Source organism: Ovis canadensis, chromosome 2 (assembly GCF_042477335.2).
Source record: "Ovis canadensis isolate MfBH-ARS-UI-01 breed Bighorn chromosome 2, ARS-UI_OviCan_v2, whole genome shotgun sequence".
In the NCBI taxonomy this organism is placed as follows: Eukaryota; Metazoa; Chordata; class Mammalia; order Artiodactyla; family Bovidae; genus Ovis; species Ovis canadensis.
This window is the reverse complement of record NC_091246.1, coordinates 41,950,937-41,974,761: the sequence shown is the minus strand read 5'-3', so window position 1 is coordinate 41,974,761 and position 23,825 is coordinate 41,950,937. Positions and strand designations below refer to the sequence as shown.

At 43.3% G+C, this 23,825-nt stretch overlaps 1 protein-coding gene across 1 annotated transcript; it reads right to left on the bottom strand.

The window, feature by feature from the left end:
- Positions 1-379: 379 nt before the first annotated feature.
- STC1 (stanniocalcin 1) lies at positions 380-17,485 on the bottom strand. The gene is made up of 4 exons (XM_069574003.1): positions 12,492-17,485; positions 10,035-10,177; positions 8,819-9,030; positions 380-1,301 (listed from the first exon to the last, which is right to left on the bottom strand). Exons 1-4 carry the CDS (start codon positions 12,967-12,969, stop codon positions 1,031-1,033), a joined length of 1,104 nt encoding a protein of 367 aa, XP_069430104.1. The 5' UTR covers positions 12,970-17,485; the 3' UTR covers positions 380-1,030.
- Positions 17,486-23,825: the final 6,340 nt, after the last annotated feature.

The following is a 23,825-nucleotide window of genomic DNA, read 5'->3' as shown; positions in this document are numbered from 1 at the left end:
AGATAAACCTGTTGTTTTTTTTTTTTTTTTTTTCTATCTCATATAGGCCCATCTTAAGTTTTGATGTTGAGTAAAACTACTTCTACCCCCTTAGTTATAAAAAAGGCCACAAGGAGCATTTATGTGGATATCTGGAAGTGAGATAGTTATTCCATTCCCAGGAAAAGAAAAATAAAGCTAAGTTACAAAACTAAATCTATATGCAATAAAGTTATTATATACTGCTTTGTTTAAGCAGAGTCCTCTGGAATTTATGTACAGTACATTAGTTTTCACCTATTTATATTCCACAGTTAGACCTTAAGATTCTCTGGTTTTAAGACAATTGTTAAAGATACTTTTAAAGCTCTGAGCAGTTACAGTACTTAGAGATGTTAGCTTTTTGTTTTTCATTCAATGCAAGAAGATGCAGGCTCTAAGTCTGGTTGGAGAGCCAGGCTCGAGCAATTTGGTAAATGTGTTGGGAAGGAAATTAGACACTGAGGATCAAGACCATAAGACACTAGCTCATGAGAGATCAAGAACTCAAATATGACATTCATATTCGTCCATGGCCAGCACAGATTCATAACACGAATTCCACTGAGCATCTTTATGAGCGTTTGTTTAAGACATGCATTTAAATTAAGTTGCTTCTTATCAGCTAACTCTACTGGGGCAACCATTCTAAAGGGCTCCGCATCTTCAAATGACAATGTCTGGGGAGTTATGTGAATGTTTTGTGTTTGAGAGTTGTTGGAGGGGAGCTGGGAAAAGACCGAGTGGAGGGAAGTGATAAAAGAGGCCACTTTCTCCCGAGGAGAGGCATAGAGATCACATATGTTCTATTGGTGGGAATGCTGCCATTGCAAAATGTTGAGATATTGATTACAGAAGCCTAGTTTCATGCAATTTTTCTTTAAGGGGAGGGGGATAGAAAATAGGAACTACTTAAAAAAAAAATCAAACCAGGCACAGTACACTCAACGTTGGTGCGTAAACACCCTTAAAACGATCGTAGTTTGCTGAGGCTGTGATTGCCTCTCCCCGGCTAGGCACTCTCCTGGGAGGTGCGTTTGATGTGGGAGGGAGAGGCCACCTCACCTCGGAGGTTCCTGAGGAGGACCTTCAGCTTCTGTGGCTCACTGGCACGCCTCCTGTTGAAGTCGGCCCGCTGGTGTGTATGGGCGCAGTGATCCGTCTGCAGGATGTGAAAGAGGCTGGCCATGTTGGGGCCGATTTTCTCCATCAGGCTGTCTCTAATGGTGCTGACTGTGTCTTCGTCACAGTCCAGTAGGCTTCGGACAAGTCTGTTATAATATCTGCATTGGGAAAGAGGGGTCATTCGGTGAGAGCAAGGCCAGACCCTGGCTTTCATCTGGGCTGCAGCCAATACCCAGCCCAAATGGCCAGACCAAACACCCATGGGTAGCATCAGCTGAAGGTGGCTTTTGCCTCTAACCTTCATGCAGCATCTTCTTAGTGTGAGTGTATGCGCTGCCTTGAGTTACCACCCAGAGTAAAGATGGTTCTGTGTTCATGTTTAGTGCTTAGGAGATTGAGATTGTACTTTGAAGAGTGGGCTCATGGTGAGTTCTAAAGTCTTTAGAAACAGAATCATGGAGCTTGATGGGGATTGTGAAGGTAATTTAACAATTATTTCATCATCTCTTTTTATGGAGAAGAAATTAAGGTAGGAGAGCTGAAGTGACTGTCTGGGGTCATCCAATGGGCTAGTGTGTGCTTAGTTGCTCACTCATGTCCGACTCTTTGTGACCCCACAGACTGTAGCCTGCCAGGCTTCTCTGTCCATGGAATTTTCTAGGCAAGAATACTGGAGTGGGTTGCCATTTCCTCCTCCAGAGGATCTTCCTGACCCTGGGATCAAACCTGCATCTCCTGTATTGGCAGGTGGATTTTTTACCACTGAACTACCAGAGAAGCCCTCCAGTGGGCTAGACGTAGAAGCAGAGACTTGGTCAAATGTATGATGTAACCCAGCACTCACACTTGTATTTTAATAGTCACTGTACACATATGAAATCATTTACAGTTATTTTGGTGACTCTGCAATTTTTCTTTCTTTGATGGTAGGTGTGCATATTCTGACTAAATTTCTATTTTTTTTTTTTTTTCTGGTCACATTGAGTGGCATGTGGGATTTTAGTTCCCCAGTCAAGAATGGAACCCATGTTCCTCAGTGGAAACATGGGGCCCTAACCACTGGATTGGCGAGGAAATCCCTAAATTTAAATTTTTAAAGGAGATCCCTGTCTTCAGTTATCTCATGCATTTTTCTACTCAGTCTGAGTTCCCTATCATCCCTTGGCTAGCCTCTCTGAAGGTTATTGTCTCAATCATTTTCAGTCTTCCTGCAAAGGGATAGTGCAGTGAGAGGACCAAATGCCAGGCAATGAGGATATTTACATAGAAAGGCTGGAGGTCCTTAATGGTTCTTGCTTTCTATCATTTCAAGAAGTTTCTCACACCACTCAAGCTTTTGCTGGTCTCTTCTTTTTTTTGGGGGGGGGGATGTTTTTATAGATATTTGGTGACCATCACTTGTTTACTGATGGTTTTGTTTTCCTGACTAGACTGTAAGCTTTACTGAAGGCAGGATATGTGTCCTTATTCTCTGTGTTCCTCGTGTGCCCAAGTCCTAGGGCCATAATGCCTGCTCACTGTCTATTTGTTTATTTATTTTGTGGCCATTGAGGAAATGAAGCTTTCAAAACAGAGTTCTTTCCAAAGTCACGGTTCCCTAAAGAAAAAATTATCTGTATGTCTTCTCATAAGTTTCACAAAAAAATTTGGTGTTTGTTATAAATTTCCTTCATCTTTGATGTGAATTCTTGAAGCATCTGAAATACTGTGGCTAATTATTGTGGCTCAGAAAGGATTAAACATATATATATATATATATATATATATTTTTTTTTTTTTTTTTTCCATGAAGAACATGGTTTGATCATTTTAGTCATAGGACATTTTTCCATGAATAAGATGGCACTGCAGAAGATGTGAAAACAATTGTGTAAATGTTACACAGCAAATATTCTTAGGTAATATTCCCTTTGATGCAGTTTTTTGAAAAAATCAGTACCTGTGAGTTAGACAGCATGGAAATTACCAAAAAAGGGGTCTTTTATGACATCAAGAACACACTTGAACCTTGTCATTGACCTTTTGTCAGTAAACTAATATTTAATGCATATAAATTACTGGTCCTATTGGGAAGACAGTTTTGGTATTTTCCAATTTGAATTGGGATGCATCTGCTCCATTCTGAGGAGGCAGTTGTCAAGCCCATCAGTTCTGTGCTCACTAAAAGGACTCTCCTGATGATGGTGCATGCTAAGTTGCTTCAGCTGTGTCCAACTCTTTGCCACCCTATGGACTGTAGTCCACCAAGTTCCTCTGTCTATGGGATTTTCCAGTCAAGAATACTGGAGTGGGTTGCTGTTTCTTCCTCCAGGGGATCTTCCCAACCCAGATATCGAACCCATATCTCTTGTGTCTCCTGCATTTGCACGCGGGTTCTTTACCACTAGCACCATCTGGGAAGCCCCCTGATGATGGTGGTCTGCAGTATTTACATAGCGAGACCCTTTCCTCAGAGGAGCCCTAAGACTGCCAGGCCACAATCTTCCATGAAAAGAAACCTGTTTATTTTTAACTCACCTCACAGAACACAGGATCAAACATCTTTTCAGAATAACTTATCCCTCCCCCCACCTTCAGAGGTCCTTTCAAGGATGTACAGTAAATAGAGTGGAATATGAAGCAAAGCCATCACCCTTCTGTGAGGAAGCAGAACGAAGCTGGGGACACAGGGAGTGTCTGGGTCTTGGATACAGTCCTGGCTCCACCTCTTCTGTGAAGGAGGATTATATCCAGCTGTTGTTAAAATTGGGACTCCCTGGCACAGAGATACATTTTCCAACCCTTCGGAATTATAAAGCACATGAGTCAAAGCAGATCTTGCTTGGATGGGGAAATGGGGAGAGAAGTGGTTTTGGAAAAAGTGAGAATAGACTACTTTGTATGAACAAAGTAGACATCTCCACACCCACATTGATCCCCAGGCATCTCTTGTGCTCTGCTAGGATGTGGTTTCCTGGATCTCTTTGTCTATTTCACAGAGTGTTTTAGATCCTAGAGAAGAAGGTTTGTGACCCCTCACCTTCCTGCCCACCACTCCCTCCCTCACCCCACTCCCTCCCTCACCCCCACTCCCTGCAACATGGACTTTATAACTTAGAAGTTACTGTTTCCATTTCTAGAAAGAATTGTTCATACTTAATGGTCTTCCAAATGGGCTGGAAAAAATGATCTTCCCTTAGGGCAACACTGAAGACTCTAGTTTGGATGAAAAGTCCAACACCAGTAAAGGAACTAAGCTTCTGTAACTAGCCTTACCTCTTTAAGGCCATTTATGTGTTCCTCTGGTCCCGTTTTGTCCAAACACCTGCTCTCCAACTCTGAAAACACCTACTTTTACTGTTGCTTTCTCTGCTAACCCCAATAGGCCACCTGTTCTTAGTGCTTCTTGAGGATGACACTGGCCAGACTGATTGCTCTTAGCAACTCCCCCCAAATCTACCCTTAGCCTCTCCCCCCAAATCTACCCTTAGCCTCTCCCATGGAGCTTGTTAACTAAACAAGGGTAGGCTAAGAGAGCTCCTTCGAATAGAAAATGTCCATGGCTCCAGCAGCAGCTCCTGCAAATGTGGGAAACCTATGAGACTGCCTTGATGTTGACACCATTTGCCTGAGCAAGCAAAATGTTAACCCTACACCTCTTCATTAAGGGCTGGAATATGGCATTGACCTCTGGGGTTGTGGGTGATTGAGACAGATCTTTCCTATCTCTAAGCCACCTCAGTGAGGTAACTGAAGAAATCGTGTCCCCAGAAAAAGCTGATTTAGCACTTGTCACGTATTTCTGGATCACCATCTTGTATCGAATCTTGATGTTACTATAGCTGTTGGTGAGATGTGCCTTCTCTTTGAGGAGACAATGTACACAACTTTAACTGTTGATCACCAGGGGCTACATTTATTGTATTCTGTTTGGTATTCCATTTTTAGACTGTGGTGGTTATCTCCTACAGGTTTTACCTGCGGCCATTTTTGAAGTGGAAATCAAAGAGCTTGGCTTGGGGCTGTGTGAATTTTAGGCTCAACACTGTCATTCACTAGCTGTGTGACTTTCAGCAAGTCACCCCCTCTCTTGGTCTGTTCTTTAATTACTAAAACGAGACAGTTAGCCTAGATAACCTTTATGGTCATTTCTAGCTATGACATGTTATGTTTCTGGGGTTTGACATATACGTTCCTTCTCAATTTAACAATAGCAACACAAAAATAGTGCAGATTTGTTTAAGGACCATCCTTTGCAAGGAGAGTTAAAACAATTTAAGACAATCCCTTTTGTCATCTTTATGGGGTGAGGCGGTGGGAGGTACTCCCAAGATTTGGTGGGTAAAATCCTGATCACCCAGACTGATGGGTGTGTGCTCCGTCGCTCAGTTGTATCCAGCGTTTTGTGACACCATGGACTGTAGCCTGCCAGGCTTCTCTGTCCATGGGATTCTCCAGGCGAGAATCCTCCAGGGGATCTCCCTCATCCAGGGATTGAACCTGCGTCTCCCGTGGCTCCTGCATTGTCTGGGGGATTCTTTACCACTAAGCTACCTGGGATGACCTCCTCCTCTCCCCTCAGCCTGGAAGTACCCTTTAAAGCATGTTTCTTGCTTCCCCTTTGAAAATTCCATCAGTGATTTATTTTCTTGGTAAAGAATAAGATCAGATATTCTCCATAGCTACTGTTTCAGCCATGCTTACCCAAATACACACATACTGCCTAGGAACATTCTGTGTGAAGGTTTATAAATAGTCCTTTGTTTCCCTTGATCAATATTATTCTTCTGTTTCCTGTTCCCTATCCATGCCCTAGAGAGTTGGAAGCTTTGTCAGTTTTCCCACTCTGGATCTGGAATGGTCCAATTTCTTCTCAAATCTCACAGCTGCCCAACCTGCCTGATCAATTTTGCTAGTTTCCCTCCTTGTTGAAAATATAGTTTGCAAATCCAGGCAGGGGGAAACTCCAGCTATTCTTCCTCTTTAAGCCCATTTCTCTCATGGAAAAGTTCCCTGTTCTGGCTCCTGGTCCAGTCACAGGGTTTTGGATTCTCCCAGGCCCAAATCTCATGCTAGATAAGTCACAGGAAGGTGGAATGAACCTGTAACTACTTCCTTTCACAATTCTGTGCCAGTTGGCACAACTTACTGTGTATCTATGGTGGGACAGAGGCTGGGAAAGCAGGATGTGTCAGGAGAGTGAGAAGCTTAAATAGAGCAAACCAAAGCCCAGCATGGAACCGGAAATCTCTAGTTCTGAGCAGGAATAATGCTAGCCAGTTGAAGTCAAATAATTGGGGAAAGGTACAGTTGCATGGAAGATTCTAGTCTTCAAGAGAATGACTGTTTTCCCTAATAAAGGTGATTCTTCTAAGATGAGAGAGGATGATAACCAGATTCTGTGTGACCACTTTCTAAAGGTGAAAGAAGACATCTGTTGAAAAGATTAAGGGCCTGCTTAAACATTTCTATTACTGGGCTTCCCTGGCAGTCCTGTGGTTAAGACTCAGCTTCCACTGCAGGGGTCGTGGGTTTCATCCCTGGTCAGGGAACTAAAATCCTACATACTGCACAGTGCGGCCAAAAAAAAAAAAAAAAAGAAAAGAAACTAAATTTAAAAACTCCTATTTCTAGTTTGTTTTTAGATTCTTAGTATCACAAGTCCACAATCGCTATTCTCCTTTCTCTAAGAGCTCTGGCTTCATAATGAAAGACACTACTGCAGTTGAATCAGAGACGTGAGTAGTGTCTCAAAATTGGCCACATGCCATATTATAGATTATGAACTGTCTTTGGACCCTTAAAGATTAAAACTGATAATGGCTATACTAACATATTCCTGCCTACAGTTACCACACAAACATATATTTAGTCCTTGATGTTGTTATTGAGTCACTAAGTTGTGCCTGACTCTTTATGACTGCATGGACTGCAGCATGCCAGACTTCCGTGTCCTCCACTATCTCCCAGAATTTGCTCAAGTTCATGTCCATTAGCCCCCTGCTCCCTAGCCCCTGTCAAACCTAGCAGTTTTTACTTCTTTTCCTTAGGGTGAAGAATCTCCAGGTATCAGACTGTTTTTTTTTTTTTTCCCCTCTCCAGATGTAGTAAGAATCTTCCTAGGAGAATATTAAGACTAATGTCAATATAAAGAGACAGGCCACTTGAGATAAATGATGAATTTGACTTTCCTGTTCTCAGAACATCAGTTAGGACCATGACAGAGTCACTTCCAAAGACTGAACACATGACTTTTATAAACTGACATGAGGTTCTGAAGTGCAGTGATCTGTAGCCAGGGTGAATTAGAAATTTACAAAGTTTAATGTCAGAGGCCTCAGCCTTTCCCTAAGGAGGAGCTACTTTTCCATTTTCCAGCGTGTGTGCATGCTAAATCACTTCAGTGATGTCTGACTCTGTGTGACCCTATGGACAGTAGCCCACCAGGCTCCTCTGTCCATGGGATTCTCTGGCCAAGAATACTGCAGTGGATTGTCGTGCCCTCCTCCGGGGGATCTTCCTGACCCAGGGATAGAATCTGTGACTCTTACATCTCCTGCACTGGCAGGCAGGTTCTTTACTACTAGGGTTACCACGTATAAATGACTAACTTAATGGTAAGCCCCAGAAGGACTAGGTTATTAAGGACTCTCTGAAGAAGGTAGGCAGCCTCTGGCTAGGAAATCAATCTGGTAAGGCTGTGTTAGCTGTCTTGTGGTCAGAGTAACTCATAGGGTCTGATCTTTGTGAATATGTGCAGATTTGACTGGAGAATCAGAGAATAATAGCCCTTCAGGACTCGGAGTCAAGTTTTAGGCTGTGCACCATCACAGGAGGCCGAACTTGACTGGTTTGCATTGTCCCTGCCATACTTCCATGCTGGCCCCATTAGCACCTCTGAACTTGATCATGGATGATGAAGCCCAGGTCTTGCCAGAAAGCTTTCTAGACCATGGAATGAGCATGTCTGCCATCTCATGTCTTAGGTGCTCACTCCTGGCTGGTAAAGACAGTGAGTCAAGGATGCAGAAGGGCGTGATGCTCAGATATTACTAGCTCAGTGGCTTGGGCTCACTGTCAAATACTAAGATGAATATGGGATCCAGGGAATCAGCAGAAAACCATTCCAGGAAACCCTGGACTAGAGGAATGGGATGACAGACCTGGAAGGGAACATAGGAATCATCTAGTCCAGCCATTTCACTTTTCCCAAAGGAAATTTGAGTCCCGCTGAAGTGAGATGGCTTGCTCTGGGATACCCAGTGAAATATCTGAGTGGACTTCAGACTGACTCAAAATACATGCAGTTTTAGAAGTCTGTTGGTGACATTTGACTAAGGTTTTCATGATGACCCATTGTACTTTGCCTAGTCATGATTTCAGCCCAACTGGATGTCTCAAAAGCTTGTTTCCATAAACTTCATAATTCCCTTCAAGACAATGCACCCAGGGATGCTGTGGATGAAGTTTTCTATTAGATGCATGGAAAGACTTTTCTACAACAGTGAAAAAAAAAAATCCAGGCTGCCTAAGCTGTCACAGACAATCACAAACATATTTTTTCCTGCAAAAGCTGGGAAGACTGCAAGCTAAAATAAGAGCACGGCTGTGGCAATTTAACCCCTTCTGTATCTGGCTCTGCCAGTCAACCACTCCCTCCTCCCCCACAACTGCCAAAAAGCGGATTCATCTGTACCTGTTGGAGAAATGATTAGGGAGCTGGACGACTTCTGTGATGGCTTCTGGGTTCCGCTTGGCGACACTGCACACGTTCAGCTTGCTGTAGCACTCCTCCTGGACCTCGGCAATCATCCTCTGGAAAGTGGAGCACCTCCGAATGGCCAGGAAGACCTTGGAGGTGACCCCATTGGCGATGCACTTTAAGCTCTCTTTGACAAATGCTTTTCCCTGCCGAGGAAGGAGGGGGGCAAGAAGACAAACTTTAGCTTGAGATGAACAGACAGGACAGTGCCTACAGTATGTAGAACTTAAGGGGGCATGCCTTGGCACTGTCTCTAACCCTAACCCTAACCCTTAACCCGTAACTTTAACCCCAGACTGGATGGTAGATGGCCCTCTATGTGCATGCATGCTCAGTCACTTCAGTCGTGTCCAACTCTTATGACCCCATGGACTGTAGCCTGCCAAGTTCCTCTGTCCATGAGATTGATTCTCCAGGCAAGAATACTGGAGTGGGCTGCCATGCCCTCCTCCAAGGATCTTCCTGACCCAGGGACTGGACCCTCATCTCCTGCATCTTCTGCATCGCAGGCAGATTCTTTACCACTGAGACACCAGGGAAGCCAGCCCTCTAAATGTCCTTGTAATAAGAGAATTGTAGGCTGCAGTCAAGATTTTTTTTTTTTAAAACCCTATTCCCTTAGACTACCTTGAGAATTGAGCTCCATAGAAATGAAATGAGATGACAAAAAGAGATGAACCATAACCAACCACTCTGCAGCCTAAAAATAGCCAGAGTATGGCTTTGTATTCTCTGGATTGAGATTTGGTAACTCAAATCACAAGCTAGTAAATAAACAAACAAGCAAGCTAGTATGCTGGCTTATATAGTGAGAAGAGATTCTTTGTTAGAACATTTTTATTTCCTCTTGAAGACGCAAAGATTTTCCGCTCATCACCCCTCCCTTATAAGACAGCCTCTGTCAGCGTGTTACAATTGTGCATTAGAGTGGGTGGAGAGTGGCTTATATAGAACCTATTTCTTGGCCCACAGTGTGTGTGTGTGTGTGTGTGTGTGTGTGTGTGTGTGTACACACGTTAGAGATGAGAATTTAGAGTAGGGAGGCTGAGAAGCAGAGCTGGTTCCCTACAAGACTGGGTCCGAAGAACAATAGTCTCATACACTGTTAACAACACATAACCAGTGGGAGCAGGGGTCAAGGTCTTATTACCTGAGTGTCAAATTTAGCAGCGCTGTACAAGAAGGATTTACAGATGTCGTACATCCCATCTGTGTCACAGGTGGAGTTTTCCAGGCATGCAAAAGCTCCACAGCCAACCTGCAGTGCGCTGTTGAGGCAGCGAACCACTTCAGCTGAAACAGACAAATCCATCCAATCTGGGTCAAATGGTGAGGATGCTCTGGACATATCATGGTGTTGTGGTGGCAAAATTCAAAGACAAAGGGGTGAGAAAAACTTCTCCTGGGAGTCTGTGATGGGGCCAGCAGAAAGACCCATTCAGAGTGGTGTAGGGGGTGAAGGAAAGAGGGGACTCCTTTTGCTTATAAGAACCAGAGCACATGGAGGAGTGGGAATGAGTTTTCCGTTGGAGGCACACTCTTGGTCTCACCATCCCATAGAGTTTTGGTGGTTGGAGAAGTAAGGTTGGAAGATCAGGCATACACAGTTCTTGAAGGAACTCTGCAGAATCCAAGGTCACGTCCTAAAGGCTGAAAGCCTGGGAAGGCAGTGATGGGTGGGCAAGTTTAGGAGGAGGAAGGGCCAGGGAGTCCATCTGGCCTCCAAAAAATACACTCCAGGGTGATAAGCATGGACATGCGTGTGTGCGTGTGCGTGCTCAATTGGGTCTGGCTCTTTGTGACCCTCTGACTGTAGCCTGCCAGGTTGCTCTGTACATGGGATTTTCCAGGCAAGAATACTGGAGTGGTTTGTCATTTCCTTCTCCAGGGGATCATCCTGAACCAGGGACTGAACCCATGTTTCCTGCATTGGCAGGCAGATTCTTTATCATCTGTGCCACCAGGGAAACCCCAATAAGCATGGACATTTGGTCTAAATGGCAGAGAAGAACTTGTTAGGAGTCCACTTGGAGACTCTTCTGATTTAGGGCGTTTAACTTACCTTCCTATCGGCAGAAAGAAATCTGATCCTTTCATGTTTCATCCCAACCCCCCACCATAGGACAGTGCTTAGAGGTATGTATAATCTCTCTTATATTAAAAGCCATTTTTTTTTTAAAAAGAGAAACACAGGTGTAGAATAACAAGGCCAAGGCACCCCCTTGTGTAAGGCGGAAAGAAAACCGCAAAGAACTTGCATGAGGCTTTCTACATTGTGGATAAGATCTCCCATAAAAGTAATTTCTCTCCTACAGAAGGGGGGGGGTGTGTTCTGGCAGGCAGCTCAGCGAGAAATGATCTGCAGCCTTCATACCATAGAAGTCTCCTCTGAGATCAAAAGCACGTTTCGGTTAGGCGGCCCCTCCCCCCCCCGCCTCCCCTCCCCCGCCCCCCGCAGCCTCTGGGATGTTACAAGTCATTTCCCTAATTATATATTTCCACGGGTTCAAATTATAACTTTGCTTAAAGCAGTTTTAATATGCATTAGGGTTGCTATTGTTTTAGGCAAGCTGGAATTGTGAATCACGGCATCTCTATAGCAACTAAGTACAAAAGGAAGTGAACCAAAGCCCTCCTCTCGGCAGGGACCTGTGCTCTTTCGAGGGGAGCGGCGTCCAACACCTGCGAGCCCATCTTTGCTGACAGTCGGGGCGGGGCGGGGTAGGGGCAGAGAGAGAGAGCGAGCCGGCATGGAAGGCAAGCAAGATGGACAAGCCAAGTCCAAAGGCAGAGGTGTCAATGCCGGCTTCCTGAGGACTCTTTTCCTTTAGAGGCTAAGATAATACACAATTGACTGCTCCGGGAGTCAGGACTAGAGCGAGACCCCCGCCCCCTTGCAGAAATAGCTGCTACCTTTCACAAATACTTTTTTACGAGGGGGCTCCCTGGCCACGGGGCTGCGTGGGGATTGAATGGAGCCCTGAGAGAGCAGGTACAGACAGAAGGAGCAGTGCCGGGGGCGGGGAGTGGGGTGGGGGTGGGGGTGGGATGTGTAGGGTTTTCTGTAAATCTGCCCTGAATTTGTCAGACTGGAGGGCTATGGCTCGGTAAATAGCTCTGCAGAGGGAGCTTTCTGTGTGTTCCCTGAAGGGCCAAGGAAGTCAAGTTATGGGGTCTTTAGGGTGAAGGAAGAGGAGCAGCATCAGACAAGTCACGTCTCACCTCAAGATCAGCTTCGGCTTCTGGAAAGTATAGAGAGCGCTTTGAAGCATGCCAACATTCAAGCCTCTCCCCCGCCCCCTCCCCCCGTCCACCCCCCCCCCCCCTCCCCACCAAGAGGGTACGTGCCAGATTTCAGGCAATCAGGCTAGGCTTATGCAATGAAATACCCTCAGCAGAGCGCCCAGCTTCTTCGTTAGTTGCATGCCATTTATTAAACAAAGGAGCTCCACTTCCTAAGGCTATTGGATTACACTGGCAGTCTATTGCCTTCAGGCATGCAGCACATTTATTATCAAGATCAGCCGTCACAGACACAGTTGCTAAAGCGAGAGGCAAATGAGGACAGCTCCTTGCGGGAGAAACCGGTCCTGGGTTTGCCGCTTACCTGAGTTCTGAGCTGCCACCCGGGATTTCCTGAGGCTCACAGAATCATTCTGCTCCGCCTCATGGGTTGCAGAAGCACTGATCACCAGCACCAGAAGCACTGCTGAGTTTTGGAGCATTCTCTGAGAAGTTTCCGCTAAGTTGCTGGGTTTTTTTTTTTTTTTTCCTCCCCCCCCCTTTCCTCTTTCCCTCTCCCGGCTTGAGTGAAGATGTGGATCTGGATACACTGAGAACCTAGGTGAGGATTTGATCAGGATTTTTCTGTTGTTGCTGCTGCTGATGTTGCTTCCGCTGGCGCTTTTTGCTGCTGCTGCTGTTGTTGCTGCTGCAATCGCTGCTTCTTGCACCTCTGGCTTTTGCAAACTGGGGGCCCAAGAGCTGCACCCAGGGATTTTATAGCCGTTCTTATCGGTCCTCAGGATCAAGGACCAATCAGGTCCCTCAGCTGGTCTGGCCAGCCAATCGGAGGGCGTGCTCATTGGGTTAGAGCTGTTTGACTTCTTAGAAATATTTTCCAGCAAATTAAAAGTACCTGCTGCCAATGTTTTATACGTGTGTGTGACTGTGTGTGCAGAGATGTATGAAAAAGCTATTTTCACAGAATTCAGGGGTTGATTTTCTGTTGGTCGAATTAAAGGGAAATCGTATGATGAACTCAACCAGGTGCTTTGGGAAATCTAACCATCTTTTAAAACTGTGTGCTATGGGGAGGAATGCAATCCAGGCAGGATGAGTAGTGGGGTCTCTTTGAATTCGAATTTAAACTCATTATAGCAGTTTTACTATTATTTTCATAGCACGGTCTCAGTGTTGTAAGTTAGGTAGATAGTACCTCCCCATCTTCCCAGTGTAAGTGTGTTCACAGGTCTGTGAGGCATTTTGGCTGTATGTGGACATCCATCCTGAGTTTTCACATATATGAGCTCTTGTAAAGGGACAGATAGGAGGATAAGGTTCCTGGTGGACTGGAAAATGAGAGCTCTGAGCTGTCACCCCAGTTCCTCTATTGAGCAGCTCTATGACCCTGGTCATTACCCTGTTCTACCTATTTTCCAACCTGTCAAATGCCGAAGTTGGAGTCTAGCATTCCTGATATCTCTAAAACAATGTCTAGTAACACAAATTAACCTTGACTCCATCTTTTTTGTTACCAGCAAGACTGCAAACTCCAAGAGTGTTAGTTACCACAGCTAGACACATGAATACCTACGTATATTCTGCTTAACAGGGAGACATTGTGAATGCCTGGAAATTAATAAACTGTGTATTCAAGCCCAGCAACTTCATAATCACATTGAAACAATAAGCTGGCCAAAGCAAGAATAAACCTGCTGGGTAAATTGGATGGGGGGAGAGGGATTAGGGGGTGGGCAAGACAGGGAAGAAGGGGTAAGAGACCAACATGTGTTGGAGAAAGGACTAATAAGCTTGATATATAATAAGAAAATTACTGTGGTATCACAACTGTGCCTAGGATAGAAGTGCATACTTTCTTATAAGTGGGCTGTAGGCAATACTGAGACTTGTCCCTAACTTGTGAAGGAGGCTAATGATCTTAGAGAGGACTTAGGATTGATGGTTAGGATTGAAGGTGGTCATTAACGGCTGGGTTGGAGTGAAGCGATTAAGCAAGACAACCTTTAAACATTTGAAGGAGGTAAATGAGAAAGGGCCATCAGGGATTCGTCCAGACGGGCAAGATGATCTTGTAAGAACACAGAGCCAAAGACTTCCATGTAAATCATCACATCTTCAAACAAAGATTGGAGAAAGAGCTCCGACTCTTAACCACAAACCAAGAATCAACTCTACATGAGTGTGGGGAGTGATTATAGGTTGCCTGGCAAGAAAGAGAAAAAAAGGTTGTTTGGAAAGCATGACGTTTGCTAAAAGAAGGAATAGAGGAAATTAAGGGTAGAGGGAATATCTAGAGAAAAGAGAGGGAATTTTCAAATTTCTTTTAACATTTTCAATTTAAATTAACTGACAGTATTGGTATTTCTCAAGTACCTTCTAGGCTGGGAGCTTAGGGGATGCGTGAGGGAAGGTAAAGCAGAAGAGAGGAGGAGGAAAAGTAATGATTCTCATCACTGAGAAGCTTATAGTCAAGTTGGGAAGAAGGCCAACCCCAGTCATATTTCCTAAGGGTTCAGGGTGTCAGAAACTTGTATGGTAAGAGAAGGCCATGGTCAACATTGGCTACAGATGTGGACAAAGCTTCATGGAAGGGTCAGTGCAGGAAAGATGTGAACTGCTGTTGTTGCTTTTGCAGAATTTATGAAAAAGCCATGATATTTCATTTTTTAAAAGTGTTTTTGTTCTGGCAATCTCAGAGGTTGTTTTTATTGCTTCAGGCAGGAGTGATAGGTGTCTGGCGTGACGGCACTGCAACACAGTATTAATAGTTGTGTGTTTTCTTCCAGAAGGAGAACAAGAAGACAGATGCGTATTCTTCCCGAGGATTTGGATTTCTCTTCCTCTGCATTCTCTACCTCCTTAGCCATTTTTTTCTCGTTAAAGGCAGTGCTGTTTCTCTTGTTAGACTTTCCTTGTTTTAACCTACTGGCTTTGAAGGGTGATGACTTACTTTTCACCATCGCCATTCTTTTCCGCACACCCTGGTGTTCCCATCAGAACAGATTGTTCCACAATTGTCAGGGTGTGTTTTGCATCTTCTGATGTTGGTTCATTGTTTCTCTGGATTTCATTAACTTATCGTCATCTGTCTGGAGGTTCCTAGCTGGGTGTGTGGAATGTCTCACTGTGACTGACCACATGAAGCAATCCAATGGTGGGCAGCCATATTGGTTTGCATATAACTAGTGCATCTGTGCTTTCGAGAACATCAAAAGCAGAAGCTGAAGCCTATCTAGAAATCCCTAATGTAAATAGCATCTCTTCCCCAGAGTTCAAGGACATCTGAATGTCCCCAGTCCTTGTGCTCGCATTAGACTTTGATATAAGAATGATAGAAGAATCTGGGGAGCACTGGAGGTGATGTCCAGTTTCTTTGTAACTTCTCCTGGGATGGGGGAGTAAGGAAGAATAAAAAAGAGCTTGAATATCAGATTTCAGATTTTGAATTTTATCGTGCAACAATGAGGAGTCAAGGGTTCTTGAGTAGGAATTGCTAAATGTGTTGAAATTAGCATTAGGGGAAGGTCGTTTGATTGTACTTAGGATGGCTTGGAGGAAGAAAAGAATGGAGGTTGTAAAGCTAGTTAGTAAGATCAATTTGTGTTGATGAAGTCCTGGACAACCAGGATAGCAGTAGGAAAGAAAGGGGGCAAATTATGAGAGATGTTTGAAATAAGATGGAAATTATCAATTAGTATAAGAACTTTATTGGAAAAGAATATTTCTCCTAGTTTAATGACAGTACATCAGGGGTTTTCCCTTCCCCATTCATTGGTTATGAATTTTAGTCCACAAGACTATCTAGCGTTTCCGTTAGACTGGCACTTTCTGGGGTTCTGTTAAGGTAGTAACTTAGCTCACAAAAAGATGTGATGCACTTAAGGGAGATGAGGAATCTTCCCAAGCCCTACTGCGGCTGTGCAAGTTGGAGGCACCCCCAGGTGCAGTAGGTGGGAGGGAAGGGGAGCCTTTGCCATGCCCCCAAGCTGGGAAAGTGCAAAGAAGTGGGTGGGAGAATCTGCCAACACCTAAGGCTGGGTGATGGTGCCCTGACTGTGCCCGTGCGAGGCTGGCATGAGTTCAGTGAGAAGATTACATCAAAGATCTCTGGGGCTTTGTTGGATTTGGCTAGCTTAAAACTGAGCAATGAATGGCTCTGGGCTTTTTGGTGAGAGCAGCCCAGGAGCATGGTCTCTTGGTAAATGTTTCTTTTGTGCTTAACAGACTGCAAGACTCATCAAGGTTGGTGTGACATGGTAACTAAGGTCGGAGTGTCACTGTCATTCTTCTCTGGGAATCTTGAGGTCTGACTGCACTGTAGGACCATTCAGTCATGCCTTCCTAACTTCAAGAAAAAGAAGGAGAGGAAAAGAAGGAAGATAGGGGGGCGGGTGTGTGGAAATCATCTCTTCCTTCTATAAAGATACATGTACTGTGCAGACAGTCTCAAATTCTTTGCCTTGTTAATTGCCTCTGACTGCTTTAAACTCTGCCAAAGAAAGAAAGGGGGAACTATATTAAGAGGGAAAACTCCCCCTACCCCTACTGGATTAGGGAGGGTTACTGAGTTCTTGGTATTAAGTCAAGTGTTGTGGGAAATGTGGAGAAATGTTTGACCTTTTCTTGTGTGCCACAAACTCCCAAGCTACTTCTTAATGCATGTAGGTTGTATTTGATGAGGAAGAATATCTGTTTTCTGGAAATCTAATATGGCAAGTGGATTGGACTAGAGTTTACAGGTTTAGATTCAATTAACATTTGCAGGGTGTCTATCTGCTTTTCACTGGGCATTGGTGGTGGTGGTGCTGCTTCTCATCTGTGAGAAAAAACCTCTTTCTCCTCCCACAGAAAGAGCCTGAGACCAGAGAGGATGACTTATGCATGGTCATAGGGTAGATGGTGGAGCTAGGTCACCTGAGATTTGCTTGTTCTAAAAGGAGTTCTGGGCTCTTCAGTCATGTGACCCCCACAGTGGAGGAGGACCACGCATCCTTAGCGCACTGCCCCTTGGGATGGGGCAGGAAGAGGAAAAAGAATACACAAGATAATCTAACACATTTAAACCAGGACAAGCAAGTGGAAATTAGCCTCTATTCTTATGAACACTAGTGTTTCATCCTTTCAGGTCTAAGTTACAATGTCACTTTATATCAGGGAGGACAAGTTCATAGTCCTTGGGCAGCCTGTCAATCTTCTGTCACAGGAGCATACTGAAACAAGTACAAAGAAACGTGTGTCATTGAATCTGTCAGTATCATGCCCTTTGGAGACAGAAAGGGACAGTACTCTGTTGAGACACATGAGGGCGCCCGAACCAACCAGCAAGGAGATTTGCCTTTTACATTAAAAAAAAAAAAAAAAAAAGTGTAAATCCTGGCTAAGTCAGATTGACCATTGATTGTTTCAGGTCATCAGGATGCTTTTTTTAAGGGGATGGCTTATATTTGTAGTCTAGGTCACACACCTGTGACTTAGCCAGTGAGCTTGCAGATGACTGGCATGGTTCTACATATTTTAGGAATTCTGTGATAAAACCATTCTGTTTACCATCCTATTATTACCTAGCAGAGAACTATCAAGGGGTTGTAGGTTTATTAACTATTAACTACTCTGCCCTAGTGCTAAGCGGAGGATCTATTTACTAACTATTCTGTTTATTAACTAGTTAGGGTTTATTAACTACTTTATTTATTAACTAGTCTGCCCCAGTGCTAAAGGGGAGGCTCACATCCCTACCTAACCGTTCAGGGCAGATGAAGGGCTATATCAGATAACACAGATGTTATTTTGAGCTCCTTGATTTAAAAAAGCAATTCTATTTCAAGGTGATAGTGAACATTGCACCTTGCTAGTGAAGAAAATGAAACTTCTTTGATCCATTTTTTTCTTCTTAGCGTTCTTTCTTTCAGTGGTCTGCAGACAGAGGTCAAGGCTAAATAACTTTCTACTCAATTTGTAACACTTTTTTGCATCTATCCTACTGCTTGGAAATCTTCCAGGGGAGTGTTAGGAGGTCAGTGTGGAGGCAAATCTGAGCCTGAATGTTTTCCCTTGCTTCTTGGTCATCCTCTCAGACACCTTTGTGACAAATCCATTTGTACTCCAAGTAGAGGAAGGAATAGTCGAGGGGTGGGGCCAGCCTGTCATTCTGCCCATGACAGAAAGTCTTCCATCCAGTGCTCCATGCAAACCCTTCCTGTTAGAGACCAAGGCTTGCTACTTGGAGTAGACCACTCCATCTATTGGGCTTCCCAGGTGGCTCAGTGGTAAAGAACCTGCCTGCCACGCAAGAGATGCGAGTTCTACCCTTGGGTGGGGAAGATCCCCTGGAGAAGGAAATGGCAAGCCACTCCAGTATTCTTGCTTAGGAAATCGCATGGACAGAGGAGTATGGCGGGCTACAGTCCATGGGGGTCACAAAGAATCAGACACGACTGAGTGCCTAAACAACAAACAATACAACTCCATTCACCCATAGTCCTTTAGCTTTATGTACCTGGGATGGTGAAAATATATGCGGTGAAAATGCAGACAGTGCAGTGTGGGGCAAGACATGGAGGCGTGGACCTGAATCCAAGGCAGCAAATCCACAAGGTTCAGCTGTGAGCTATAACGAGTGAGACTGATGGGTGATGCCAATGAGTTTGTGAAATAGAAATTTAAAAAAAACCAAAAAACAAAAACTCAGGCTGAAGCATCATTCTGACATATGTAGCCTAAAGCCAGCTTGGCATTTGCGAAATGCTGTCCAAGTATAAAGAAGTGTCTTGCAGCCATTCCTGGGTGCTAGACAAATCTATTATTCCGAATTTATTGGCTGAGAAAGAGGGATGTGGAGAGGGAGAAGCCTTTATACAAAGTTACCCTGCAAGTCAGCAGAGGGGCCAGCCTAGGAGGTTATAGATTTCTTTACTTGAGGTTGGGAAAGCTTACCAAGAAATTTATTAGGGCAATTCAAATGCATTTTATAATCAAGTTGCGTTTAATATGCTTTAGGCTAAAGTGCAATTAAGATAAACCAGTTCCTTGTTCTGAATGGGTATCATGGGAGTCTCAACATACTCTGATTACTGTATCGTAGTAATAGAGTGCAGAATGCAGTGTCAGAATTCATACTGTAAGGGTTTTATAATGGTAGCAAAAACGGTCACCAAGCGCCATTCTCTTTGCTTTCACTGAGCACGTTTTTTGTCAGCTGTTTGAGAAATGGACTCTCTCAGCCCTTTAAAAAATTAATTGTAAGGAAATTTAGTGGAATAAATGGAAATCCAAGTGCAAAAGGAAACACACTCTGGCCTCAAGGCAAGCATTTTCTTGAACATGTCATCCTGCACTCTCCAGTGACAATAATAGGAAGGGGGAGGAAGAGAGAGAGAGAAAAAAAGTTACAGCTTTGGAGGAAGCGGTGAAGTCCTTAAGGGCAAAAAACATCAGGGAGTTGCTATGCGAAGACAGGGAAATTTAACTCAAGAAAGCATGGAGCAGAGGAATATTACTCTTTTCGTATAGCAAATTTTAATTATATTTTCAGTCCTCCTTCTCACATTTGTACTTATAATATTTTCTTTACATAGTTGTGATTGATTGTCTTTACTGTTTTTCTTGCAAAGTTAACAAAGGAAGTGCAGTTTCCTCTGTGTGTGTGTGCATGCATGCGTGCGTGTGTGTGTGTGTGTGTGTGTGTGTGGTGAGGGGGCTTGCCCTTCACTTGTCATTTAAATCACTCACACCAGACTTTGGAATATGGAAAAGAATGAGAAATGAACCACACTGTTAAAGTCAAACATTAGAAGTGAGAAAAAGTATTTCCTAACATGATATTAAACAGACCTTCATTGGTATGAAGGGTGGGTCAGTGTTTGGAGCTTTTAAAGTCATAGCTTCTCTATTTTTTTTCTCCAAAGAATTAGATACACTGATGGATAGTTTTGCCTAATTCCATGAGTCCAGCTGTCTTTCTGATCAAGGGGAAAGTTGCGAGGATAAGGAGTCATTTCTCTTAGGACGTCGGGTGTAGCCTACACATAACAAGCATCTCATCTCAGTTGGGGCTGACCTTGAGCAGGACTCGAGGGAGCAGGATACATCCATAGTAACAAGACTCTGAGAATCTGTGCCTTTCCTTATATGTCTCTTTTCCAAAAAATAAAAAATTTTAAGACCTTAGAAACAGTGAGATTTTCATTCAGCCCCGTTCAAAGCCCTTCCCCCACTCCCTCCTTATAATGTTGCCTTATGCCACGAATTGGAAAGAACCACTGAAAGCCCAGAGCTGCATTCAGAAGCAATGAATGCAAAACCATCAGCTGTAAAGTAGGTGCTGTGAATGGTTGTGCACAGGGAGGGGGAAGAAAGCTTTGCCTCACTGCAGCTTCTGTGCCTATTGCCAAAAGGATTTGCTACATGGTTGAGAATTGAAACCTTGCTGAGTCCTTGGGTATGGCGGGCTTGTGGAAGGTGGGAAGGGGGAACCCCTAACTGACCTCACTATTAAGTGATTGAATTTGACTGCTGCTCTCTTGCCAGGGGCTTGGTTTATAATCTCGGGTCTTAATTGGTTGGAATTTCTCCAGCTCTGTGGATGTGTGTGTGTGTGCCTTCTTTTGCATGTTCATTCTTGTACATTACATGATTTAAAGGTATGGTCCTTATTAAGATAACCAATGGCCTTTCTAAGCTCTAGGCTCTTATTCTAATGGAATTCTTGAATAGGGAATGTGTTATGATCCTCGTATATTCCAAGGAAACTACATTTTTGTACAATTATATATGATGTTTTGAACAGCAGTTGACATAATGACATGATGCTACATTTTGTAGACATTTGCTTAAGTATCTATTTCAAATTTTTGCAGTTTTCTTACTGTATTTTTTTTTCCTTTGGAACCAGCAAAAATTTCCCCAGTTCTTCATCATCTTTAAGCCCTTAAAGGACTTATAGATGATGGGTACCATCCTGTAATGCCTAAGAGATAAGTTGGTCTGAACTTTAGATGTAAAGAGTTAACAGATAACTCAGGGGCCCATTCATTCATTCACTTATTTATTTTATACTTCTTATTTTTACTTTTTATTGAAGTATAACTTGCATTAAGAAAAATGCAAAAATCATAAAAAGTACAGCTTGATAAATTTTTACAAAGTGAACGTACTAGTGAAAACATCCTCTCTCCAATCAGGGCTTCTTATGGGCCTAGCCCAGCTAAGAGCCAGAGGGCAAAGAAGTCCTATACAGATAATCCTCCCAGCAGAAGGTTTAATGGAGAAGGCTAGAGTATTGATTTAAAGGGACAAATAAAAGAAAGATGACAAAGAGTCTATTGAACTTGCAATGAGAAATTCAGTGGAGACTTCCATGTCTAGAAGGACGGAGGATTGAATAAGGTGAATTGTTCTCTAACTTAAAACAACAATATATGTTGAATAAAAAATTATGTCAGTTTTTAAAATACTTCATTGATCTCAAGAAATTTCAGAATGCAGACACCAACAACAAAGTAAAATTCAGAATCTCATGATTTGCCATGTTTGTAGGCTTCACGGGGAGCTGAGGGGAAAAAAAATCTAAGGCCAAGCCGAGGTAGCAATTTTAACAGCAGACCTACCTATAAAGAGAGTGGAAGACAGATCCTAGGGAAATATTGTTGGCAAAAGTCTTCTTTGGAAATCTGTAATTGACAAATCCATGTTACAGGCTATGAAGATGAAGAAACTTAGTGACTTGATAGCTAGTGTTTTCTCAAAGAGGATCTGCTAGATTGGCAATTCTCTGAGACTAGTTTGATTATCTTACGGTAGTTTGTTGTTATGGGAGAGTCACTACTTTCTAACTGAAGCTGATCTGTCATCTTTTTAATCATAGAACAGGACATTTTTCTGCACAGGAATTTACAAGAATCATGCCTCTTTTTGGGGGAGTAAGTACCAAGGGGACAGAAATGTGTATGTATGTATTCTCCAGGCTTCATAACTATATGAAAGCATGCACGTAAAAGCCAAATTGTGGAAATAGCAAGGGTTATCCTTTTTTTTTTTTTTTTAATTTCACACTATTTCTAAACCAAGGACATCAATAAGGATAGGGAGAACATATGTTTTGTTAAATATTACTTAGGCACTTGACATGTTATGGGGGCAAAGTCCAACTGCATTCTTACATTCAATCTTTCATTAATAGTTTGGCTAAGTGGCAGTTACAGGGTAACACAAACAGTCATCAATGTGCTGAGTGTTACAGTACAAAAATTCAAGACAACAATCAGACGAGGTGGTCAGAGAAAGTTTCATAGAGGAGGAGGTATTTAAGCTGAAATAACAATAACCATGATGTATTTCGGCAGCCGTAGGGGCAGGGCAGTTGGGTTGTACAATTCTGGGGATCACCGATCATAGACCTGTTACCATCACCTACCATAGTCTAGGTGTATGGTAACCTCTAATTATTCAACCCTGATGTGGAAATGTATGCAGTGGCAACAGGGGCTGAGGGGGAGGTTTCCAGTGAGAAGGACCAGCATGCATGGCATGGCCATCCTGAGATGCAGTATGGTGGATCTGAGGGACTGAAAGTGTGCAGCAGGTGAAATTTAGGAAGAGAAAGAGTGGTATTAGATGAGACAAAAGGGTTTGAATCTAGCTAGACCAGGCATGCTTTTATAATCCATGTGAAGATTTCTCAACTCTTTCCTACAGGGGAATGAGATATCATCAAAAGGGTTTAAGCTAGCAAGTGTAGTAGGTAAGGTTTGTATTTAATAATGTGTATTTCATAGGATGCATATATGTGGAATCTAGAAAAGTGGTATGAATTAACCTATTTGCAGGGCAGGAATAGAGACTCAAACATAGAGAATGGATGTGTGCACATGGGGGTTGGGTGGGGAGTGGGATGAACTGGGAAAATAAGATTGACATATATACACTCCAGGTGTAAAATAGATAGCTAGTGGGAACATGCTCTATAGCACAGGGGACTAAGCTTTGTGCTTTGTGATGACCTAGAGGGGTGGGATGGGGAACTGGGGTGGGAGGGAGATCCAAGGTAGGGGGATATTGATATATGCATACATATAATAGATTCACTTTGTTGTACAGCAGAAACTAACACAACATTCTAAAGCAATTATACTCTAATAAAAACGTTTATTTCATGCTACAGTTTGAAGGAGTGTTTGGTTGAGAACTAAGGTAGTGTAGGTACCCTAATAAGAGATGAATGATAATGAATGATGCTTGGACTACAGTGATAGTGGGGTTGGAGAAAAAATGTATGGATCCAAGAGACATTTAGGGAATTATATCAATGGGATCAGGTGATTGGTGTTTTGGAGTGGGATACAGTATGGACAGAGAAAGGGTAGATTCAGAGATAATTTCTGGGTTTCTGTGTTGACCTGGATGGATGGGGTGACATTTACTAGCATGTAAGACACTAGTGGGAGAGATTTTTTGTGTGTGTGAATGCAAAGTCATGTCTTGGTTTTGGACTGAATTAAGATGCTATGTTGTTTAATGGGAGATTTTGAGAGGTGGCTGGATATATGGATCTGGGGGTCAAGAGGGGGATTGGAGCTGTAATTACATAGCTGGTAATTACAGCTGGTATTTACAGCTGACAACAGTGGTTGTCAAGGTTTAGAAACTCTGGAAGTGTTTGAGATTATTTAGATAAAAGTGTAGGGTTAGAATCAAAGAAGCC

Coding starts and splice junctions, on each gene's coding strand:
- STC1 (XM_069574003.1), bottom strand. CDS start 12,969: ATGAGCACGCCCTCCGATTGGCTGGCCAGACCAGCTGAGGGACCTGAT. Junction 9,031..10,034: donor CTGCTAAATTTGACACTCAG/GTAATAAGACCT, acceptor CTTCCTCGGCAG/GGAAAAGCATTTGTCAAAGA. Junction 1,302..8,818: donor CCTAATCATTTCTCCAACAG/GTACAGATGAAT, acceptor TTCCCAATGCAG/ATATTATAACAGACTTGTCC.